The following is a 25,883-nucleotide window of genomic DNA, read 5'->3' on the forward strand; positions in this document are numbered from 1 at the left end:
CCCTCTTCCCACCTTTTCCTCGTCACCTCACCTCTCTTCACTTGGACAGCCAATAAGAGCCTCCACCACCGGCCTTCCCGCCTCTACACTCGAGCCCCAGACAGATAACTGCTCAAGTACGTCTCTGATCACATCATTCTCCTTCTTAAAAACCCTTCAAGAAAATGGAGCAAGGGCACAGCAGTGTGAAAACGGGTTAAGTGAGCCGCGGAGGACGGCCAGGGCCGGATGAAAAGGAGTCAATTATACCTCAGCAAAGCTGGGGAAGAAAGTTAAAAAGATAAACACTTCTCACTCTAACTTGCATCATGGTTGCATCTGCCTGGCTTATCTCTGCCAGACTTACGTTCCTGGATGGAAAGACTCCTGACAGAGTCTTCTTTGTATCTCACGGGGCCTGCTGAGGTTTGGGCCTGATGCGCTCCCCTTTGACTTGGAACCAAGGCCAGAACTTCAAGAGAGTTCAGTTTTAAATGTTTACTTATTTCTTGAGAGCGAGAGAGAGAGGGAGAGGCAGAGAGAAGAGGGGGACAGAGGATCCGAAGCAGCCTCTGTATGGTCAGCAGAGAGCCCGACGCGGGGCTCGAACCCACGAGACGTGAGATCATGAACTGAGCCAAAGTAAGACGCTCAACCGACTGAGCCACCCAGGCACCCCAAGAGAGTTCATTTTTAAAGGAACTAGATGAGATTAATTGATGTTACTAGAGCAACTTTTAGAAGAGCAGTATTCCAGGGGAAATGAATGAAGAGTCCTTAGAGCCCAAAATAAAGATCTCTCTCCCTCTCCCTCTCCCTCTCCCTCTCTCTCTCACTCACACACACACACACACACACACACACACACACACACATTCTTTAGACACGGGGAAGAAAAAACCAAAATAAAATAAAATTGGGTTGCAGAACAATGCCAGTTGGGATAAAAAATCTTTTAGTAGTTTAGAATTTTGCCAGAGGGACTAAACTAAGGCAATTCTCCTGTCTCCCTGAGTCACTCCTTCACTAATTGTTATTCTACTCAGATAAGTAGCTGAGATCTCATCTTTCAGGAGATGTATAATTTTTATTTTTCAGATACAATCTTCAAATATGCAGACCTGAAGTGTAGCTGAGAATTTCAACACCCTAGGCTCCATCTAAGCACTAAGCCCTTTCCCCTGTGTATGAAATCACACAGGGGGTAGGGAGAGCCCTTCCCTACCAAAACTAAAATGTTCTTACCTGCTCTGCTACCAAATCAGCTGTGTGACTTAATCAAATACCTCCTCGAATCCAGGCCTGACCAGATGACCCCTAAGGTAATTTCAGATCTGAGAGTCTAAGTTCCCCAGCTATAGATCAAGCGATAGCCACTGAGCCCATTCTAGACTGGGCATTGGGAGGACACAAAAAAAAGCAAAGGACCTGCTTCTGCCCTTCTAGGAAGGTGTATCAACAGCACTCGGCTATACGTGAACATGGATATGGGGCCAAGGCAAAGGCCAACAACTCAGCCTTACAGCACTTCACTCCGTGTAATAACCACATTCCCTTTATACATACTCCTTTGTCTCCAGACCCTAACTAATGGCAGAGAGCTTCCTGATGGGATGGCACACAGTGGCAAAGGAAGACATGTGAAATCAGACAGACCACAGGGTGAACCTCACTTAACAGCCATGTGATCTTAGGCAAGTTACTTAATCTCTGAGCCTCAGCTCCCTTATCTATAAAATAGGGACAATAACACCTACTTCTCAACATGGCTGAGGATTAAATTAAACTTATTTCATGTGTCCCAAACCCATGGCTCCATTTCCAGCCTCCCTGTTTTGCTCATGCTATTTCTGTCCCTGGAGTGCTCTTCCCCTAGCTTCAGCTATTAAAACTTTCTCATCCATAAAGTATCTCTTTCATAATGTCGGTCTTCCCTGCCCCAGCTACCCTCCCCACCAAATAAACCCCAAGAGCTGTCAACTCGGAATTTTCAGCACGCTTTGTACCTCTAATACTGCATTTTTATAGCTATTGGTATACTTTTCTTATTCCTGCGATTAAATTGGAAGTTTCTGTAGGCAGGAACTATAGCTTGGCCATCTTCCCTAACATGGCATAGTGCCAGGCATATAGGACATACTCCATAAATGCTTGTTGAAGGGAGCGCCTGGGTGGCTCAGCTGGTTGGGCATCCGATGTCGGCTCAGGTCATGATCTCACAGTTTGTGAGTTTGAGCCCCTCGTCGGGCTCTGTGCTGACAGCTCAGAGCCTGGAGCCTGTTTCGGATTCTGTGTCTCCCTCTCTCTCTGCCCCTCCCCTGTTCATGCTCTGTCTCTGTCTCAAGAATAAAACAACATTAAAAAAAATTTTTTTGGTCATGATCTCGCGGTATGTGAGTTCGAGCCCCGCGTCGGGCTCTGTGCTGACAGCTCAGAGCCTGGAGCCTGTTTCGGATTCTGTGTCTCCCTCTCTCTCTGCCCCTCCCCTGTTCATGCTCTGTCTCTGTCTCAAGAATAAAACAACATTAAAAAAAATTTTTTTAATAAAAAATAAATGCTTGTTGAAGGAACGAACAAATACTCAGCACGGAGCTCCTGCTTCCTGAACAGAGTAGGCTCCTCTCGTCTTGAAGCACCGAAGCATAAATTGGGTAGCAGTATCAGAGACCCCACAGAAGGGACTCTTGCACCAGGTAGGAGACTCGACCTGGTGGCCTCTAACATACCTTTCACTGTGTTTCCAAGAAGGCCATCCTCTAACTCGCTGATCTCTTTACACACCAAAGTCGTCACCTGCCATTAATGTTAGAACTGGTCCTTTTGTCATAAGCAAGTGTGACAGCATTTCTTAAGGGAATGTCTCACCTGTGACAACCACGTATTTACCACTCTGCATGCAAGTTGTCCCTAAAACTCTGTATGCCCGAACCTAAAACAGCCATCTTTTGCTTCACAGCTATTTCTGGCTTCCAAAACTCCCTGCAGCTGACATTTCAACAAACCACAAAGACTAGGTGGAAAGCTAAAGCAGGTTGAAAGCATACCATCACCTACAAAAAGGTTCTTCAGGCGGGCAATGAGCGACAGTTGCCTTCCCATAGCTAAAGGGTTTAGAAACCACATATTCTTTAAGGGAAAACCAATTCAACAGGAGTCATGAGTCAAGACATAAATGCTAAGCTGAATAACGGGGTATCCTGGTGCACCTGGGCAACTCAGTTGGTCGAGCATCCGACTCTCAATTTCACTGCAGGTCATGATCTCATGGTTTGTGGGTTCAAGCCCCGCATCAGGATCTGCACTGACAACTGAGCCTGCTTGGGATCCTCTCTCTCTGCCCCTCCCCTGCTCACGCATGCCCCCACATGCTCGCTGGCACTCTCACTCTCTCTCTCTCTCTCTCTCTCTCTCTCTCAAATCAGTAAAGTTAAAAACATATGTGGTCTCCTATTCCATTTCAGGGCTCTTCTTTTTTAAAAAAGATTTATTTTGGGGCCACTGGGTGGCTCGGTTGGTTAAGTGTCCGACTTCAGCTCAGGTCATGATCTCACGGTTTGTGAGTCCGAGCCCCACGTCAGGCTCGGTGCTCTCAGCTCAGAGCCTGGAGCCTGCTTCGGATTCTGTGTCTCCCTCTCTTTCTGCCTCTCCCCCTGCTCACACACAGGTGTGCTCTGAATGAATGAATGACTTTATTTTTAAGCAATCTCTACAGCTAATGTGGGGCTCAAACTCACAACCCTGAGATCAAGAGTCAGAAGCTCCACCAACTGAGCCAGCCAGACACCCCCAGAACTCTTACTTCTGATCCAGGGTGACTTGGGTAAGTCATTTCACTCCTCTGGTCCTCAATTTAGCCATTTAGAAAACAAGTTAAACAGCAGTTCCTACCCACATCCCTCTCAGGAAACACACTGAATGTTTACAACCAACTTTCAGCTTCCCTGGAGTAAGTTCTCCTTAGAGTGGACATCTCTGATGTATTGGTGTGGTTAAAGAGGCCCAGAAAGCTCTCCTTCTGTAGTGGGGTGAATGGTGTCCCCCAAAATGATATGCCCATGTCCTAAGCCCTGGAACCTGTGAACATGACCTTATTTGGAAAAACGATCTTGCAGATGTTCATTAAATTAACGATGTCAAGATGATGTCATCCTGGATTAATCGGGTAGGCCCTAAATCCGATGACAAGTGTCCTTACAAGAGACACACAGAGAGGGACACGGAGAAGAGAAGGCCGTGTGAAGACAGAGGCAGAGACTGGAGCAATGTAGCCCCCAAGCCAAGGAAGGCCTGCAGCCACCGGAAGCTTGGAAGACGCAAGCAAGGATCCTCCCGTAGGGCCTGTGGAGGGAGGCTGACCCCTCCCTCCTGCTGACACCCTGCTGACACCTTGATTTTGAACTTCTGGCCTCCAGAACTGCAAGAGACTAAATTCCAGTTGTTTTAAGCCACCAAATTTGAGGCGATCCGTTATGGCAGCCCTAGGAAACTAACACCTGCCCCCCTCCTTCTACCCCACCTACCAGTATCTGCCTGGCAGTATCTAAATGTTTCATCACGGGTGAGTTAGTACTCTGGTTAGGCAATTTCCTCAGGTGTTGTCTCCGAGTGCAGCACTCCTTGAGTAATCTCCTTATACCTCAAGGCTAAAGAGTTTACTTGGGATTTTTGTCCAGCACGGGAAAGAAGGGAACGGGGAGGCAACCCAAACCACGCGGGTAGGGGTGAGGGGAAAGATGTTTTTAAAAGCTAAAAGAGGGGCACCTCGGTGGCTCGGTCCGTTGAGCGTCCAACTCTTTATTTCAGCTCCGTCGTGATCCCAGGGTCACGGGATCAATCCCCACATTGGGCTCGCACTGAGCACGGAGCATGCTTAAGATTCTCTCTGCCCCTCTCCCCCACTCGTGCTTTATCTCTAAAAAGAGAGAGAGAGAGACCCAAACCAAATTTTATCTGGGGTCAGCCCTGAGAAAGTCATACAGACAGAGCCCAAATGTTACTTTAACAACAGCAGCCCCATATTATAAGAAGAAAGAAGCCTTACAGAAGTGAAAAAAATCCTAATCCCGCCTCAGTCCTTGGCCCGTATTTCAGAAAGTCTGTTTTCTTATGCTTAACAAACCAGGTATATTTTGGATACATGAAGAAACGTTTTCGAGCTATTAGCAATTAGGTAGTCACAAACAGAGCCAGGCAACAAAGGGAGATGCCTATCGGTCTGGGCCTCCAGCCCAACCTTGAATGTGGTAGGAGTCTGTCTCCACATTACACCTGTCCTGGTCTTCGGCACTTCTAGAGATGCTGCTTAACCAGCTCCCAAGCAAATCTCTCCGATGCCCAATTGCCCTTACTGTTAAGATGCTTCTCCCAGCTCTAATGGCTAACCTAAATTTCAGTTTCAAGCCATTGCACCTTGTAATTACATTCTCAGCCACTGTAAATAATCTGTGCCCTCTATTTTATCGTTCCCCTTTCCTGACGATAGGAACCTGTGGAAAAGGGAGTCGGTTGCCTTGTTAGCACAACATACACACTGCGCCTGAGCAAAACGCAACCAGAGGAAAATCAAACACTCGCTCTTGATCCCCAAGAAGCAACGTGATTGATCTTTTCCTTTTTCCTATCCTTCAGCCGATCTCAGCGTCTACACTGACATGCTCTAGTGCTGTGGCATTTATGCCATCTTGGGGAATAGCTGTGTAAATGCTCCGCTAATTTTATACATCTTCGACACACTGCTGTGTTACAACTTGAGCATCTGAAGGACTGGGAAGGACAGAGTTCCCTCCCCCTCCCCCCACCCGCACGTAATAGGAATCAAAATCCTCACTAATTGGCCCTCCTCCTGCACGTCACCGAAGTCTAGGCTTGGTGGCAACCCCTTTCTGTGGAAGAGACTTAACGAAGGAGCAAGTGCCTGGGAGGGTGTTGGCAAGCAAACCATTGCAGAACAGCTGTAAGAAGCCTGGAGACACGACGAGTTTTGGGGAAGCTGAGATAGAAAGCTAAAGGGTATGGTTCCTCTCGCTCGCTCTCTCTCACTCACACACGTTGGCGAGTCCACCTTACCCTGAGCCAAACGTTTCCCAAAGTGGAGGAAAAGCTAACTTGTGAATGCGACACATAAAAGACGTTTTTTTAATGTTTATTTTTGAGGGGGAGAGAGCGAGAGACACAGAGCGTGGGCAGGGGAGGGGCGGAGAGAGAGAGGGAGACACAGAATCTCAAGCGGGCTCCAGGCTCCGAGCTGTCAGCACAGGGCCCGATGCGGGGCTCGAACTCACAAACCGTGAGAGGATGCCCTGAACCGAAGTCGGATGCTTAACTGACTGAGCCACCCAGGGGCCCCCGCACATAAAGGACTTTTCAGTGCGGCTCAGGAGTGACTTGTTTCCTCATTGCCTTCTTCGGTAGCCATGAAAAACAAAAATAAATTGCCCAAACAGGTGATTTGGGGATTTCTCTTCCATTCCCACGATTTCACCGAAAAACCCCCAAACTGTTAATAGTCACTTCGTTCTTCTGTCAAGCAGGGGGTGATGCGGACACAGAGCTCCCCGGAGCCCAGCGTGGGCTCCAAGAGGGGGCGCTACGAGGGCTCCACCTCACGCTAAACGAACCAAACCCGGAGCCGGGGTCTCCCTGTGGGCGCCAGTCTTGTATGACCCGCCTTCAGAAAACCACCAGCTCTCGAGACCACAGCACTTTGGTTCAGGAACATCTGCCTCATTTAATTTAGTTTTTTTTTTTTTTTTTTAGAAGTCCAATAAGAGAGAAATTGTGACACGGGAACCATGGGGCCGGTGAGGTCCCGCACCGCGCCGACCTTGCATGTCTGAGCAGTGCTGGGTTCAAGGCAGCTGACGCTACAGTCAGCCGGGGCCCCGATGGAAACAGGTTGATGCAATCGCTGAGGCAGTTCAACCCATAGAAGATGACCTTCACTGAACAGGAAAATCAAATGCCCATGACCCCAGGCTGCTGAGCTGCCTCAGGACACGGAATTCCCACAGATTCACGCCACAGCTCCCCGTTCCCATGCCCTCCTTCTTCCCCTCAACAGATCTGGAGACCCCTCCATGCGTGGTCCTCATCGGTCTACACGTCTGGCGCCCCCACCATGACTAAATTATTTGACGTTGGATCCCCAGCATCCCACACATACTGAGTTCTCAAAACTGGTTTGGGGAGTCATTCCCCAAGATGCTGAGCCCTTCACAAGAGTAGTGATTGGAAACACGGCCCTGGGACCAGACTGAGTTTAATTCGCGTCAGAAAATATTTGACCTTTGCCAAGTCGCTAAACCTCTCCAAGCCTCAGTTTCCTCGTCTGTAAAATGGGGGAGATAATGATACCCACCTGGTAGTGCTGTGGCGAGGGTTAAACGGGATGTTGCCCATAAAGGCTTAGCACAGCGCCCGGCTCAATAAATGTTAACGATTATTAGCACCGCCCCCACCACAGGTGCTCAATAAAAACTTGCTGAATTGAAGTCACACCAGTGGGAATGACTAGCAGATGTGAAGGCAGCCTGGGCTATTTTTGTTTTTTTTAGCTTTTTCCCACCTCACTCCGCCCCAGATGACCTGTGAGATTTTTTTTTTTTTTTTTTTTTTTTTTTTTTGATCAAAAGGATCGAATAGGAGATAGTTAGGCTCCACTTTTGCTGATCTTCAGTTTTTCATTCAGGGCAGAAAACCAAGCCTGGCAAAGTCAGGCAGATGATTTTCTGAGAAATATGACAAGGCTATTAAAAACTCTAAATGAAAGTTGTGTAATGAGCATGAATCTGAATACATTTAAATTCCCTCTAGATCCAGTCATTCCAGCGACACCCATATATACGTGTGTGTGTGTGTGTGTGTGTGTGTGTGTGTGCGCGCCCGCGCGCTTTGGCAAACGTGAGGAGACCAAGGCCCTAAAAGATAGCAGGATTTCTTCAAGGGTGGGGGTGGGGAGGGGACGCACAATTGTCATGAAAATTAACCCCTGAAAATGCACAGGATTTTATTACCAAATGGATGCCTGAGGAGATTACTAGATTTTTAGGGTCTTTACTATCAAGAGAGCAACCTGCATGCCTGAAATAATTAAGAAGAGACTCAATTATCTAGTAAACTGAAATTTCAAACCACCCTGCTTACCTAAATGAGAAAAGCTGCTTAGACTAAAGCGTCATTACTTCTATTTAGACAAGCCTTAGCAAAGATATACAAGGAGCTCAAGAATGGGACCCCACATTCTTCCCTAAGCCACAACAATGCCTGTTTATGTAAATAGGATTTTCAATAACAGGATGGAATCTGAAAAAAATGTTTTCATTATTGTCTCTGACAAAATGCAAATGCAGAAGATGAAAGTCAAGGGGCTTTCACTATAATGGGCACTGAATACCCTAAAATATTTATTCTCTGTGAGTCTGAGCCTGGATTCCAAGTGGTTCTCAGAAACAGGCAAGGACTCTTTCTCCTTAAAACGTCTGACTACGATATGAGAAGGCACAAAGCTGTCTCTGACTCCCGTGGCAAGTTGAGTGCATATTTATTCAAAAACTCGGTTTAAAGAGAAATAAAAGTAGTAGTAAATAGCTATTTACGTTTATTTGGCAGCCCCTTCCAAACTCCGGGCCAAAATATAAATACCCTTGCCTCCATCATCACCATCTGACAATCAAAACACCCCCGCATGACCATAATAACCTCCAGGCGCAAACTAAAAGCTCATTAAAGCCTATATGAAGGCTATTTATAGAAGAACTAAACAAAGAAGGAACGAACTATTAGCAAAATTAATTAGAGTGTTCATACTTTTGACAACTATTACTATTTGGTTGAACTCAAGTGCCCAGCTCCTTCACTGACAGGCATTGATAACTACAGCGATACCACATATCCAGAGTTTTAAACTGAGCCTATAGTTTTTTGGTTTAAGAACTGAGGTTTTGACCTATACTCTGTATATCAGCCTTCCTGTTGCTGTTTAGGCAGCTGATAAGAGGCAGAAATCCTTCTTGCTCATTAGGCCATTAGCTGCTGTGAAGCAAAGGGCTGGGGCTGAGGGGGGGGGGGGGGGTGGTTGTTCAGTGGCCCAGAGGAATGTGCCGGACTCCACATATAAAGCCAGCCCCGATTTGGGGTTAAGAATTTAACCTTAAAAGGCTGACAAGTCATAAATTTGCCTGAGGTTCATATATATGTGTGACTTTCACAGTTTATATTTCCTAGCCAGGACTCAAAGTCAAAACATGCCCCTGATTAATGAATGGTACTAATTGTTATTCCTGACTTGAGAACATTAGTCTTTATCCAAAATATTTTCTTTAAAAACACACAATCTCATACCTAAAACTCTCTGGCTTAGGGGAGTTTGGATAACCAGTTAGAAAAAAATAGGAAGAGGAGTCTAATGTTATCTGTTCCTTGGTGCTACCATTTTGGTAGTCAAGATGGACTCGCACGCTTCCATTTCATTGTGTCTATCAAGCAAAGTGCAAAGGAATGTCCTCCAAATCCAAACATGTGAGATAAAGCAACCATGTGTGACCCTACACAAAAACTGAGCAGGGGCGGGGGCAGGGATGGGGGTGGGAGGGCTGAGGTATCTTCAAGCACATTTTGTCTAACTTATCTTGTTAAATATTTATACGTAGGTGTATAACCTAACAGCCTTGGCCAAGCCCGGAAGAGATAATAGATACAGGCCAAACAAAAGATTCCCATAAGTGTTAAGACAAAGCCAAAATTCCAAGGAATAGTCCAATCGGAATACGCTCTTTAACCTGAAGTCAAACTTGAAACTAGGACCATAAAATCCTGCAAGTGGCACCGTGCCCTGAAACGTGATAACTTCATCAGGGAAAAGCAAGCTACGTTTGGTTAGCCTACGAGCTACGTGTCAATTCCACCCCACATTAGCAGTGTTTCAAAGGGGCTCCCTGATCTTTAGAAAAAGGAAAGGCAGTTCAGTGGAAGAAAAGAGATTTCTAAGAACAAAGATGCAATTTGCATTCATTGAGAATTATGACAAAGTGAGAGAGAATGTAAACTACATAGCAATGATCTGAGATACTCCAGTCAGTTATATTTAGCCTTGTGCTATCTGTACAACACACGCGCGCGCACACACACACACACACACACACAACTCTTTTAAATACTCAGAGTTCTTAGAAAGTGGAATGTAAATTCATCGGTGCATATTTTAGAGCTCTGTCTTTCCAAACTGAGGAATCAAATTTCGAAATATCCCGAGAGAAGTCACCAGGTACCCAAACCAAATATGCGGACAGAAATGGAAAGGCTGTTTTCTCTCCAGAATCACTGAGGGCAAGCGGATGTGGAGGAGGCAGAGGAACGTGCGGGAAGAGAGAGAGGAGAAAAGGAAATCAGGAGCTATAGGAAAAGGAAATACAACTTAAAAGTAAAATAGGAAAATATAAAACATTCCACTCATCCAATTTTTTTACAGAACAAGAAACACAAAACCATTCAATAAATATAACAAACCATAAAACACCTTCTGTTCTAAATTATAACCAGTTGAGAGAGTGTGTGACGGTAGAAGGGAGGAAGACGAAAAGGGAAGATGTGGGAAGCAGTCCAGCAGATGATGAACGGGGGGGGGGGGGGGGGGGCGGGCTCAGTAGCTCTGGAGCTATTCTGAGCCCCAGAAGGGCAGCGATGGGTGTGCGCAGAACATCCACTGTTCCCCTTAGCTACGGGTGTCTCGGTAACTTGGGCTACTTCTTAACACTACTCCATGAAATAAATGGTGATGGGCTTTTGGGGACTTTCACCCAGAACTGTCGGTTGGCAACACATCTCATTGCCACTAGGACCTAGCTTGAAAATAAATAATAAATAATAAAACTGGATATCCCTGCGGGGTGGAGGAAGACCGCATGATTGCATAAGTGCTGGTTTCAACTCCTTCAAGCTTTGTGAATGAGGCAACCTTACTCTCTCAAAGAACAAAGAAAGGCAATCTGACAGCTTTTGAAGGCCAAAAGAACCTTCAGGCAACGTTATTAAATTGACCCACAGCACTGAAGTTTCAAAGGCAAGAAATGACTTAGGTTTTAGAAATTAACACTTGTATAAAACCTTCAGAATTCCGTGGGGGAAAATAAACCTTTATTTCAGAAGCAAACTTTGAAGTTTGAAAACAAAGCAGAAAATCAGTTTCTGAAAACAGAAGGGACTATTTGAAACACTGGGCACAGTTCTTCCATGGCTCTCTGAATCGCTTCAAAAGTTCCAGTCTGGCTGCTGGGCACGGCCAGAGAAGGTACAGCCCAGAAAGCCAGTAAAAAAGAAAGTGGGAGACCATCAGGTCCCTAGGGTAAGAGCATAATGGTCTCCGAAGATATTTGCCTCTGGCCACATTAAATTAAGCCAAGGAGTAGACAAAAGGTCCTAACCATCTGGGAGAGCAAAGATTGTTTTCCAAAGCAGTCACAAAGTTATCAGCTGCTGAGCAGAGATCATACAGGCTCAATCCAGCCCCTTCATTCTACCCCTCCTCCCTCCTTCTCCCCCCACTGACTGTCTCTCTCTCCCTCTCTCTCTCTCTCTCTCTCTCCCCCACTCTTTCTTTCTCTCCTTCCTCTTCCTCCCTCCCCACATAAATTTCTTGTGTTTAGGGTCTCAGAGGCCACATGAATGAACGAATGGGGAAGCCAGCACAAATGCAAGAAATCAAAAGAACATTGATCTATTATGTGCAAAACCCTCCCTTAACTCCTGCAAGGTTCTTGCCCTGAAGGAGCTTACACTCGCGAGCAGCCCTTCTCCAGCTTTAACGTGCATCCAGATCACCTGGGGATCTTGTTTAAAAATACAGATGTGGTTCAGCAGGTCTGGGATGGGGCCTGAGGTTCTGCATTTCTTACAAGCTCTCAGATGATGCCGATGCCACTGGTGCATGGGCCACACTTTAAGGAGGAAGCCTCTAGTAGGAAGCCCAGTATATAAATAATTAGAAGAGCCAGCGAGACCCAAGGCCATAGGAAAAGTACAGTGATGCCAGGGTTCAAAGGGAAGTGTCATAGGGAATCCCGATATGATTCATGCAGGAGGCGGATCGCACCGCCGCCTTGAAAAGTGGGTAGGACTAGATGACTGCATCAATAAAAGGCAGACAGTCAGGTGGCCCATAAGCAAAGGCTTGGGAGCAGACAACTACAGGGTCCTTTCAGATAGGAGCCTGATGTGCTTAGAGGGCACACGTGCCAAGGAGGTAAGGGCGACGGACAGACACGACAGAGGCAGACTTGCAGGACTTAGCCATTTCATTTGGGTGAGAGATGTGTACAGAGAGAAGTCCAAGATGATTTCATGGCTTCAGGCCCGGGTACCAGAGTTGCTATCACCAGAAATGCAGAATGTTGGAGAGAGGCAGGTTTGTGCAGACAGGAAAAGAAAATGATGGACTAGTTTTTGGCTCTGTTGAAAGTGAAGCGTTGGCAGGACTTCTGGATGGAGATGCTCGGCGGGCGACTAGGAAATTCTGAACCGGACAGCAAGAAAGAGGTCAGGCTGGAAAGAGATATGGGAGTCATCCGAACAGCGAAGATAATGAAGTCATGGGAATGGGTGTGGGAATGAGCAGAGAGAGAACAGAAGGGGCAAAGGACAAAGGCTGCTGGAGCACTTGTGTCTAAGAAGGGGTGGGAGGAAGAAGGCAAACAAGCAGAGAGAGAATCAGCTCTGGAGTAGGAGAGGAGCCCAGAGCAAAAAAATGTCACAAAGTCAAAGGAGTGTGGGAAGTTAAGTCGAATGCTTTATATCCAGACCATATTCCTTCCCCCTCAGAACCCAGTGGGCATACTAGAAAGACCATGCGCTATCAAGTGAGACAAATCCAGATGCAAATCGTGGCCCTGCCGCTTACACAACCCTGGGGAAAGGAAACCTTTCTGGGCCTCAGTTTCTTCACCTGTAAAATGGAGATGATGCCACCTATCTTTCAGGTTTGCTGTGTAGATTAAATGAGATTAAACGTAAAGCACCTGGCACATAGCAGGCACTCAGTAAATGGTAGGCTCCATGCTCTTCCCTTGGGGCCTTTCCAAACTATTCCATCAACCTGAAAGTGGCCTCCAAACATCAACTGGAGGGGCACCTGGGTGGCTGTGTCCGTTAAGCGTCCAACTTCGGCCCAGGTTATGATCTCTCAGTTCCTGAGTTCAAGCCCCATGTCGGGCTCTAAGCTGACAGCTCAGAGCCTAGGGCCTACTTCGGATTCTGTGCCTCTCCCTCTCTTTGCCCCTCCACGACTCGCGCTCTCTCTCAAAAATAAACATTAAAAAAAATTTTTTTTCAATCAGCTAGAGATCAAGGGCTTTCAAGCTTACATTGAATGAAAGTAGAAGCCCCAATGAAGGCAATCTCTTAACCAAAAGGGAAATTAAAGAAACTATTCATGCCAGAGAAACAGAACATTAGACCACCCTCTCTCCCCGCAACCAAAGAAAACATTACATCTCCATAGACACTGAAGACAAGATCAGCCCAATTACACAAGTATGCCTAGTATTTGCTTGGAACCACATGTTTCAGAGACCAGCCAGCAGGGCCCAGTCTGCCGTGGAATAGAGACCAGAGCTCCAAAAGCTACACACAGCTACAGCTTTCATTCTCCAGAGTGAGACGCTGCTCCCCAGCTAGTGGGGGTAGGGGGGTAGTGTGCAGAGGGGTCTCTATGTCAGAAGCAAGCAGGTCAGCGGAATTCAGAAGCTAGGGACACTTTATTAGTGGTTGCATTGTCTGTACATAAGATATGTGAATGCAAAGCTTTCACAACACAAATGGTTGTGAAAGACCACCCACTGCTAAGAGTAACAATTAACAACTTGCCAACAGTTTAAAGATCACACCAAATTATTAATTACTGCTATCAGAAATAATAGAAGTCCAATCCCTTGATTCAAATGTACTTCTCTACATCCCCCCCACCCTCGTGTGTGTGTGTGTGTGTGCGCGCGCGCGTGTGTGTGTGTGTGTGTGTTCGCGCACGCACGTGCATTTGGTAGTGCATTATCTTATTTACAAAATCTTGGACCATGACAACATATACTCATACTTTCTCTTAATCAAGAGAATTCTTGAAGTCTTTGGCAGTTTTTTTTTTTTTTTAAATCACCAGATGTTGGCAAAATGCATTTTAAGATGTGTCACATGCAAAAGCCTGGAAAATATCATCCACACCCATGACTTCCAACTTAAGCCTATATGCTGATGAGTCCCAACTATGCTTCTCCTGAACTCTAGAAGAGTATACATACTATTTCCCAGTGATCTCATCTATTCCCAGAGTTTCAATTACCATCTATATTCTGTTAATGTCCAAGTATGTATCCCCAGCCCTGATTTCTCTCTCTTCTATGATCCAAAACACAGGCTCAACTGTCTAGCAGACATTTCTGCCTCAATGATCAAAGAACCCCTCAAACTCAGCCCCTTCAAAATCAAACTCGTTATTTCACCCCTTAAAAATATGTTCTTCCTGGGGCGCCTGGCTGGCTCAGTTGGTAGAGCATGTGATGTCTGACCTCAAGGTCGTCTGTTCAAGCCCCCACACTGGGGGTAGAGTTTAGTTTAAAAATATTTTAAAAAGTATATTCTGCCTATATTTCACTCATTTATTTAACAAATATTTCCTGACCGCCTATTATGTGCCATACCCCACCACCCAGAAAAACTAGAAGTTCTAGACTTACCTGGTCCACTTCCTCTAGTCTCTCAACTTTATCTTTTACTCCCTTATTTACTGCCCTCCTTCTTCACCTGTATTACTAAAACCCCTTGTCACCACTCACTCTCCAGTCATTTTCCATATGTTTTCTCTTCTTAAAATGTTTTCATGGCTCCTCATCATGCTTGGACACGGCCCGAGGAAACTCCTCAGCATTTCCTGCCTACTTTTCCAGTTCATCTTTCCTCTCCTTTCCCCACGGCTGTTCGCCAAGCAATCCAAAGTATTCCAGCCCAACAAATGTGTCATTTTGTCTCTTTGTGCCTCTGCGTATACCTTACATGACAGCCAACTTAAGGGCAGCGGGGCACCCCTCCTCCATAGCTCAACAGCCCCCCAGATCCGTCCATGGTGCCCAGCTCCATGACAGCTCTCATGGCACTGCCTTGACATCTCTGGTTTTCCTTATAGGCAGTGATTTTATCTCACGCCATCAGTACCTGGCTTAGAATCAGTGCTCAGTGAATGTTGGCTGAAGGAGAGAACGAATGAAAAACTTTTAAATATTTATGCAGAGATAGCATATAAGGTTCATTATTAGTAGGTTCCTTTGCTGAGAATTTCCATCTGTTTTCCAAAACAACTCAATGTGGTCCCCAATACAATCAGTCCATGAAAGCTAACTTGGAAACTGCCTCTTGGGTCACATTCTCATTTCTACGGAGCTCAACATGCTATGCAGCCAGTGCTAGAAGTCATTCTCCGAAATGAGCCAAATTCACAGTATGGGTTGACCACCACTGCTTTAAATGGCGATCACATCTCTGTACTTAGGATAATGATGGAACTTAATAAACGAGCTCTATGATATCAGTGACAATTTGCTCTGCAACAATTTGGGGCCAATCCAACTGAAAATGGTTTACTCGAGCTCTGAAAAGCTGTACCCCTTATCTCTTCCCAGGGTAAGCTAGGCTTATTCTCTAGGTTATTAAGGATGGACAGATGTAGGGATATTGTATGTTGGTATGCATGAGTGTAAAAACGTGAGTGTGTATGTGTGTGTGTTGGAACCAAACCGCTTAGTGGAACTCAAAATCTGCGGACACTTTGTGAGTGACTGCATTGTCTGTACATAAGATATATGAAAGCAAGGCTTTCACGACACAAATGTGAGGTATGGTTGTAAAAGACCACCCACTATTGGGGCGCCTGGGTGGCTCAGTCAGTTAAGCATCCGACTTCAGCTCAGGTCATGGTCTTGCAGTTTGTGAGTTTGAGCCCCGCATCGTGCTCTGTGCTGACCGCTCAGAGCCTGGAGCCTGCTTCAGATTCTGTGTCTCCCTCTCTCTCTGCTGTCCCCAGCTCGCGTTCTGCCTCTTTCTCCCTCCCTCTCTCTCTCTCTCTCAAATAAATAAGCATTAAAAAAATTTTTTTTCAAAGACCTCTCACTACCAACAGTAATAATTAACAACTTTCAAACAGTTTAACACATGATTACAAATTGTTGCTATCAAAAAAGAAATATAGAATATTTGTACATATATAATCTATGAATACACACATACATATAAATATATAAATATAAATACATATAAAACATATCCAAACACCACACTTATTTTTTTAAGTAGGCTCTAAACCCAATGTGAGGCTTGAACTCACGATCCCAAGATCAAGAGTCGCATGCTCCACCGACTGAGCCACCCAGGTTCCCCCCAAGGACCACATTTAGATAAATCTGTAGGTAAAATTTTCCATCTGTCACTCCCCCCCCCCCACTTCAATCTTGAAAGAGGGGCAACAAGGCTCCCAGGGCCACAGAGAACAAATAAAACGGCTTCCCCTCCACCACCCCATCCGCAGTCCCTACCGCAGATCAACTTAGACAATGATGCATCCAGAGATCCTAGGATCTCATTCAACAGCGGTCAAGTCCTGCAGACTGTGTCTCTAGGCGTTTATTCTCACATTCATTCCAATCTTTATTAACAACTCTGTACAAGGCCCTCTACTCACCACTCTAGAGGATATCACGATGAATCAAATGTAGCTCCCGCATTCAACGACTGTAGGGTCTGGCAGATGCTATGAATAAGCTATGTACTTCACAAAACCAAGACGTGCACAAAGAGTATTTCTGTGACCCAGATGCAATTGGGGCATATCTCCACATTTTCTCTGCACATGCAAATTTCCAAAGTCAAATGTTTTCTACTCCTTTCAAGTCTGTTATGTGTCAGTGAACTTTCTGATACATGCCAGGGTAAGGGATTTGAACGTCCTCCCTGAATCTGTAGCTCTAACCCTTCCTCTCTTCCCCACGTTTCCCTCAGCTTCGATCATCCAAACCAAAACTGGACAGAGAGCAATGAGGAATCCCAGGATGCTGCTATATACTACAAGTACCAGAATGAAGAGTTTAGGGGAGAGGGAGCAGAACCATAATTAAGGAGGCAATTCTGATATTATTTTCAAAAGAACACCCTCCCTTTCTTTTTTACCCTCTTTCCTAGTTGGGCTTCTAGCTGAAAGAATTCCCAGTGGGTCATCCCTAGCCAACTAGTTGAGTTTTCTCAGCTGACTTTAAAAGTCTGCTCTAACGCATACAGAAATTAAGAGAACTCTCATGAGGCCCTTTATCCTACTCCAATAAAATCTCCATGGCTGAATATCCACTTTGGATTATGTCCTTCTAAATGTACACTTATGAAACTCGATGTTCTACGTAAGGAACACCAAAGAGCAAAGAAAAACTTACGTACATTCCTTGTATGTTTCTGTAAGTGCCACCAAGCTGCATTATTTTTGGAACCTAAATACCACAGATTTGTAAAGGAAATGTATGCATTTATGTAGACGTAGATGTATTTATCTATAAACTACTTAGAATAGCCTTGTAGACAAGCACAGAATACTTACCTCTCGTAAGATTTGGCTAGTCTACTTCTTTCAGGGAATTAGAGTGCAGCCACGTGAATTAAAGCAGTTCTTTGACACTTACCTATAGACAACAAATGGATTTTTGACCTGAAAAATAGTTACTTTTTTAGAAACCTTAATATATTAGTAAAAGTGAATCAACTACTTAAATATTGGCTTCATGGAAATTTTCTTTGTAATACATTTCTACCTCCATTCATTCATTCAGTCTACAGATATTTATTGAGCACCTACGATTTGTACTATGCTCTGTGCTAGATTCTGCAGATACAGATGAAAAGGAACACATGCCTGAAAGATGCCATACTCACAATTTCTAATTTTCCAGTCATAAACTTATTTCCACAAGACAGACTCAGGAAGACCAATTAAAATTGTAGTCTAAAATTCTGCCTCATTCTGGATTTTTAAGAAATAAACACATATTTCATTGTGAAAATCCTGAAAAACACAGGATATTCTCAAAAGCATCGCTTCTTTTTCTAAAATATTTTATGTTTCATTATCATTATTCATTTTATTTTATTTGAGAGAGGGAGAGAGAGCGAGCACGCACATGCACGCATGTGCGGGGGGAGGGGCAGAGAGAAGGGGAGGGAGAGAGAGAATCTCAAGCAGGCTCCATGCATAGCGTGGAGCCTGATGCAGGGTCAATCGCCCCGACCCTGAGATCATGACCTGAGATGAAAGCAAGAGTCAGACACTAAACCGACTGAGCCACCCAGGCGGCCCTCAGAACCATCATTTCTGAGAAATGTACATCATTCAACTTTCAGGTGGATAGACAGGATACAATGAGTGGGGGTTTCTTTAATAATGGCTTTAACTTCCCTGTGCCTTTTTCTTGCCACTTTCACTTGTATTTTATCTCCCTTCCTATCAATTATTTATCAATATAAGCCTATTAAGTATACTTCAAAGAGCTTAGGAGATTTACTAATCTAGCATATAAATACAATTTCAGCTACTGGAAGTAATTAACTGTTTGGAACACTAGCAATGCATTTTGGTCCTAACACTGACTCTTTTTTTTACTCATGAGGAAAAATACAAACTCTCCAATAAGGCTTTATCCAGCTACACACAAAGAGGCAGAAGTGAAAATGCCTTTCTTGGTAATCAATCTGGATTCATTTTTGTTTAAAAACGGCAGACAAGTATTTCTACTAATTGGCACCCACGTAACTGATCTTCAATCGGCCCAACTGGAAGTACGGAACCAAATCTTCTTTACTTTGTATTCAACAAGGTGTTCAAGCGAGACGATAATGTTCCAGTGAGGGTTTTCCCCTCAAACGCAGCATTTCAAAATGCACATTTTCTCTGTCGGTATGCCCACCTTCACCTTGCTTTCTGAATCGCATTCTCCCTGACATTCTATCTCAGAAGGTAAATTCCCATTACCTTATGCTGTCTCCAAAGCCAGTCTGGGGCCCGTGATTTGGATTCTATTCTCCGATGCTCATTTCTTAATGGAGTGCTGGAGATCCTGTTTCAAGCCAGACAATTTGCTAAATATGGGCAGATGAGTGGGGGGGAGGGTTCTGCCCACACTGGCCATTAGACCCTAGATTACCCAAAACATCAAACCCATTTGCAAGCTTGGCTAGGGCTGAATAGATGTTGGCTCCTACTACGGTCTCTTGAATTGAGCCTGAGCACAAATTCTGATCCCAGGTTACAGAAACGTGTGGGGTACTTCAACAGGTCTGTGCATGTGTTATATAGCTCAACTCCCAAATACGGTAATGTCAACGTTAACGAGAAAGGTCTAGCTGACATGAAATCAAAGAGAGTTTGATTTAAGAGTTGTCCTACAGTTTATGTGCTATAATAATTGTGGATCTGTAATGATACTAAACCAGTCATAACAATGTTGCTAATTTCAATCTGTTCTTTGGGTACTCGACATTAATAAGCCCTTCTCGATGGTATGCGTTGCCAGCTAACTAAGGAAAGACCGGATCTTTCTCCAGTCAAAATATATGTAGCCTGAAAAGTTTGTCCACACACCCCAATAATGTGCCAGAAGAAACTGGACTTAGGCTTTTAAAATAAGTAAGATGACACAGAGCTTAGGAAAGTATTTGAGAGTTCATAGCGAATACATAATGATCTAGAAATTCTATTATCGTCAATAATTTCCTAACTGCCCTATGGTGCTCTCGGTATTGTGCTCAACACTGCATCAAATGCAGTGCTTTCCCTTTAAGAAGCTTCTAATCTAAAACATACAAATAACCATATGCAGAAAAAAGCGAGAGATCAGAGTAAAGGAAGCATTCACAAAAATGTACAAATTCAGCGTGCCAGAACTTTTCAGTTGAGCAATATGATCCCTAGTGAAATTCTTTCCAAATGATGTATCGGGTGCACAAGTTATAAGTGATTATCTTCAATTTTCTTAGAAATGAGTAATAAGATACCTCTTAAGACCCATGCTTTTGTACATGCATCAAACACTAAAGTTGGCATGGTCATTGATAGCTGCCATTTAAGGAGAAAAAATATTTTCTGTCTTGTCTCATAGCAGACAAATCCAGGCCTCTTTCTTCCCAGGTTGGTAATAAGCAGCCTTTTTCCAGGCTACAGTGAACACCAAACACTGCGACTCTGAAGATGAAAGTAGCAGAATGCTCAAAAATATTGCATCAAAATATTGGATGCAATCTACCAGCCCATAGGGAAAAAAAATTGCAAAACTGACACCATCTGTGTCATCTAGCATCCATCAGAATTATCTCGTGCACACATCTCCTAATGCTTACAAACACGGAATTTGCTCCAAGAATTAAGAAAACTTTGTAAGATGGCGGCCCTATTAAGAGCGGTCGCCCTATCTCCCACTTCATCTCTTCAGTTCTTTTCCCTTGCCCAGGCTGGCTATTGTGACCATTTCAGCCAATTTCCTGGAGGTATTTTCTAGCCCTTTTCACCCTGTTTAATCCTACAAGTTTCCTGAGAAGCCTGTTTACGCGTATGCTCCCCCGCTAGAATGCGAGCGGCCTTGACAAAAGGGACTGTGTCTTGCTCCCCTCGGCACCTCCAGCACCTCGTGCAGGGCCTGCCAAGGGGCGCCACTCTCACACTCGTTGCAGCCCAAGTCAGCAGCTATCTCCTCAATCGGATCCATGCTTCCCTCCACGCACAGCTCGGGACCGACCATCGGGGCGCGTGGAAGAAATACACTGGCCACATTCGGAAGGATTCTCCCAACCGTTCCCAGTTAGCATACAATAATACGACTTTTTCCAAGTTTTAACGAATCACCTGCTGGCCCAAATGTCTGGTGCGGTCTCGGAAGAGAGAAAACCCTCCCAACACTTCACTTCTTCTTCTCCCTCTTGACGCTAGGACCACTAACTGCTTCAAACGAATGGGGGAACCACAGCTGGCCACCCAGATACGGTTGCTAGTTCTCACACTTTAAATCAACAACAACCAATAGCACACTCTCTCTTTGTTTCGAGAATGCTGATCTTGATTTTTATGTCGTTTCATCTATTTTGAGAAACGCCAAGTCCATCCTGGCTCTTCAGGGTTGCCTTTTACCCATACCGGAGTTTGGCCTTCTGGATCGGTTCCCGCACTTTCCAAGGCCCTCTAAGGCAAGATCCCTCAATCTTTGGGGAGTTGCAACACTACCACGGTTTGTTTGATTTTCTCATTCCGGTCCGTCCCCTTCACCACCACCCCCCACGAAAGTGGTGTATGGCATTCATAAAGTGAATTACACTTGATTTTTGTTTAGAGGAATTTTTTTTCAGACTTCTGTAACATTCCCTTGAGACAATTGGAAACATCATTGTCTGATTACTAGCTCACGTTCCTTGCCTAAAACTGTATCCATTCTTGATTGCGCCTGTGGGTAGGTTAAGCAAAACAAAATAAACATCTAGACTTATGAGCTCATTGGCTTTTTTCTGAATTTTTCTAAATTAAATAAGGGCAAAAGAGCTACACTGAAAGTCAGTTATATGGATTTTTCTGCCAAATGCTAACTCTGTGTGCCTGGTTTCCATCTGTGGTGCTTTCCAAGTTACAAATCCTTAAAAAAGAGAGTGGGGTATGAAAAGATCTATGGATTTGGGGGACATGCTATTTAGAATTGCTATCCCGTGCCTTTGAACGCTCTAAAAGAAATGGGAACATGAGATTGTAAGGCTTTAGGTCAGCTTTGTGGAAGTCTGGTGTAGCCCCCTTCAACACCAGTGATTTATTGTTTAGGCTGGCTGATTTCAAACGCCATTTAGTCTCATCCATATTAGCATAAGAAATGTACCTTATCCACTCGGACCCAATTCTGCTAATGGCCGAAGTTAGCAGTCAATCCCAAATGCTCCCCCTAAGTGAGACAGGACATTCTCCAGGATTTCTCCTTACTGTGACCAAATCTCATTTTATCTGGGACAAAGAAAGCTTTAATGCAGTTAATACAGTGAAGCGGGAAAACTGAACACGGCTTAAAATATAGATGGAAAAAAAAAAGTCAAGCGGTCATCTTGATGGTTCATAACTATCAAATAATTTGCAGCTCTCTTTCAATTTCCAACCACTGAATGACAGCAGCAAATTACACATTTATTCACTTTGAAATTATGCACTTGCCATTGTATTCAGTCTGCCATTATCGTCTCTTCTCTGAAATACTGATGAGCTCTTTCCACACATGGACATTAGGATTTTCACCATGTTTTCCACTCTACAGTGACCACATTTGCCCAAGTGAAATCCAGGACACACGGTTTTCGTGCCAAGACAGAGTACTGGCAATCTGCACTGCCCCCCGAAAAGCCAGGATACATGGTAGCGGCATAGGTATCACCGTATTTGAAGTTTGGCCTTACTCCAGCCGGAGTCAAAGCAGTGCCGGCCACGTAGAGCTCACCACGGCACGTGTTTGTTAAATACAAGTGAAGCAGGGAAGCTGGGTTTCTACGAAGACCCTTGGAAAGTGAGGGGTTTTTTTTTTGTTTTTTTTTTTTTCCTACAGAGTTCGGGAAATACTGGAGGAAAAGGAAAAATCCCCATTAGGAGTTCCTGTTCTCTGCAGCATGGCCATCCCTAGGCAGGGAGCAAGGGAGCTCAGAGGGAGGAGGCCCAGGCCAAATCTCTTACACGCAGTGTGTGGGCCGTCCCAGTACTTGTATACAGATGCTGTGAAGGGGCAGGCAGCCAGAGAGCTGGGGAGGAGGAGGGACGGCCAGCACCAGCCAGCACGAGTGTGCGTAGAGGGAGGGGGTTGCTCACTGAGTATCGGCGTGTTCCCTCTGGTCTTTTTCTTCTTTTGAGCACAGCCTTTACTCCCTGGCTTCAAATCAGCCAAATGTGGCCCCAACCCCAACCCTGGACCCATTCATCTTGTGGGGACTCATCCTGCGAGGACCAATTTTTACATTATCAACAAAAGCGTGTTCTCTGGCCTTAGCAATCTAATTACCACGGCACTTCGAGGGGAGAGACGTTCGCCTGTTGTTTCAGCTCTGTGGAACCGATTCATAGGTTGCCCCTTACGGCTCCTGCACACGCCCACGCGGTACGTTATTAACACCTAACAGTGGAAGAGGCAGTTCTCCCCTCCCATAAAGCGAAATCCTGCCAAGCAATATTTAACGTACGCGCAAATGCATTTCAGTCGCCAAAAGGGGTGACCAATTACCTTTGCAACCAAACAGCAGGCTCGCTTGGCTCTTTTCATCCACCTAAAGAAAAGGCTGAGGGCTGAGGGCGCCGCTGGCTGCCTAGGTAACCTCCCGCTAGCGAACGCTCGCTGCTAGCGCCCACAGGGCGCGCATCGCATTCACAACTTGGTCCGACCATCGGACCCGCCTCTCTGACTTGTTGAGAGCCACGAGCCAAGTTTTGACGAGGGCTGCTTCCCGATCCCTCCGAAGCGCGGGGCGCGCGCCCCGCCGGATGCACGGGTCGGGAAAGAGACCCCGGAGGCCACAGACGTCGCGGGGTTTGCGACTGCCACCGGCCGTTGCTGCGGAGCGCACCTCCGATAAATTAACCTGTTTGAAACCAACTCTTCTTGCCCGCATTGTCAGTGTAGCAACTTGTCCTAATTGGATTCTAAAGCAGGCTTTTAGGAGTCCAACCGCGGGACAGTCAATCACGCGAGGCCATTAATATTCATCTGTTGACAGCGGCAGCCCTGAGCTAAGGTTAAAATACGCCCTTACAACACGATCTGATCGTGCAGAACAAAAGGCAGGCGTTCGGAAACTTTCCTCCACCTAAAATCATCTCCCCTTCAGGGTCCAGCCTGTCAAGAAGGCAGATGAATTTGAGAAGGGGAGGAGTTAAATCATCTTTGGACTCCTGCTCCCCGGCCAGCAGCACCGTTTCCGAAGCGATTTTGCCAACCTAGATAAGGGACGCTGTTTTGAAGGAAAAGGATCGGTCCTCCTCATCGCGGGGACCCACCTACTCAAAAGTTTCCCCCAGCGTGTCTCTACCTGCCACTGCGGATTCGGAGATCTGTCCTCAACTTTGCCTGCACTTGGGCCCGCGAGCCCCGGGAACCCAGGCTGCGGAAAGGAGGGCGTGGGGGCAGGTTGGGGAGGGAACGGCCGGAGCCGCGGTCCAGCTGAGGCTGAAATGCTGGCACGTTCGTGCGAGCGAGGGTGGCAAACGCCCGAGGCACCGGCTCGGCTGTGGGGCGGCAGTTCGCCGAGGCCCAGGGAAGCAGCTCCCCCCTTCCCGCCCTCCCCCCAAAAATGGGCGCTCGCGGGAAGGCCATCCCCGCGGTTCCTCCCACCCGCACCTTCCCCGACAGCAGAGCGAGTCGGGGGGATGCAGACACGATCCCTACTCACCCTTCCGCCCTCCCCCGGTAGACCTGGCCGGGCCGCGGGCGCAGCGACCGCTCCCGAGTGCCCAGCGGCGGGGCGTACGACTGCCGGCCCGCGGGGCCGGCGCGCTCGGGGTACGGCCGCCACTCGCCCCCCCCCACACCCCCACCCCGGCTCACCGCCCGGCGCGGGGCACGCGCGCGGGGACTCCTCCTCACCTGGCACGGGGGTTTCGGGCACCCACTTGAGTCCGGGCTGCAGTCTCTGGAAGAAGGAGCGGACCTGGTGACAGGTGGCGTCCGGCGGCGGCGGCGGGGGCTGCGCCTGTCCCGGGCAGTCCAAGCCGAGCAGCATCGCCACCACCAAGCACGCGGTGCGCACGGTCCCCGCCATCCTGCTTCGCGGGCAGCGAGGAGAGCGCGGGAGAGTGGCAGCGGGAGCGAGAGCAGTCCCGAGACCCGGCGAGGCTGGCAGCGGCCCTGAGGAGCGGGAGACGTGCCGCTACCCAGCCGCGGCAAAAGTTTCCTCGCAGCTACCTGGGCGCGGGGCGAGGGCGGGAACGGCTCGGCGGCTCGGGCGGGGCGGGGCCGGCGGGCGGGGCGGGGCGACGGGGGGACCGGGCGGGGCGGGGCGAGGCCAAGCGCGCGGCCAGGGGGCGGCGGCCGCCGAGCGGTGGCGAGCCCGCGGGTGCGGGGCGCGGGGCCGCGGGGCCCGCGGGGGCGCGGCGGCGCGGGGACAGGGCGAGGGCGGCGGGGAGGAGGGCGCCGAGCGCGTGCGGTGGCTCCTGGCGGCCCAGCCCAGCTGCCCGCTCGCCGCCGCTCTACCCAGGGCGCTCTGGCATAACTACTGCAGAGGGGCTGCGGGCTCCGGCGCGCTGATTGGCTTCCCAGCAGCCGTCCCCTCTGACTGGCTCTGGGAGAAGTTCCCCAGCCTCACTCCTCCTTCCCGCCGCTCATTGGCCTACAGCCGGCAGGGCTTTTCCCTTTAGGATTTTTGCAACCTCTCCATCCTTCTTCGTGGTTCGCGGGGCTCCCTGGCCTCGGGGCCCCTCTCCGCTTCGCCACAGGCCTCCTGCCAGCCCTGTCCAGCTCGTCTCTGGCCACCGGAGCCACCCGAGGTCTTCCCCTTCCGTGCAAAATCCACCACCTCTTCCTGCTCTCCGAGGGGCTTCCCTCGCACCGTTTTCCCAACGCGGCAACCCCGGCCGGGTTCGCAAACCCAACCCACGAATAGTTACATTCTGGGGCAGCTCGGGACCGCCGGTGCGGCGGGGGGGGGGGGGGGGGGGCGGGTCACAGCCTGCCTCTTCTCTGACTCCCGTACCTAAAAAGTCTCAAAGCCCGTGGGATGTGCTAGGTTTGATTCCAAAGAGCCACGCAAAATCAGAGAAAGCACCTGATCCCAGAATGTTAAAAGAATCTGTCTCCTGCAAGATAGCCCCAGGTGACGCTTCGTGAAGCAAAGCACAACTG

The 25,883-nt window shown here is 47.2% G+C and overlaps 1 protein-coding gene across 1 annotated transcript in view; it reads right to left on the reverse strand.

Moving 5' to 3' along the window:
* GPC3 (glypican 3) overlaps positions 1 to 24,969 on the reverse strand; it is a 422,120-nt gene extending 397,151 nt beyond the window's left edge. Inside the window, exon 1 of the mRNA XM_042974938.1 lies at positions 24,630 to 24,969. Within this exon, the coding sequence (XP_042830872.1) occupies positions 24,630 to 24,804 (175 nt within the window). The 5' untranslated portion in view covers positions 24,805 to 24,969. The remainder of the gene's footprint in view (positions 1 to 24,629) is intronic.
* Between the last annotated feature and the right edge of the window lie 914 nt (positions 24,970 to 25,883).

This window comes from Panthera tigris, chromosome X, assembly GCF_018350195.1.
Source record: "Panthera tigris isolate Pti1 chromosome X, P.tigris_Pti1_mat1.1, whole genome shotgun sequence".
NCBI classification, from domain to species: domain Eukaryota; kingdom Metazoa; phylum Chordata; class Mammalia; order Carnivora; family Felidae; genus Panthera; species Panthera tigris.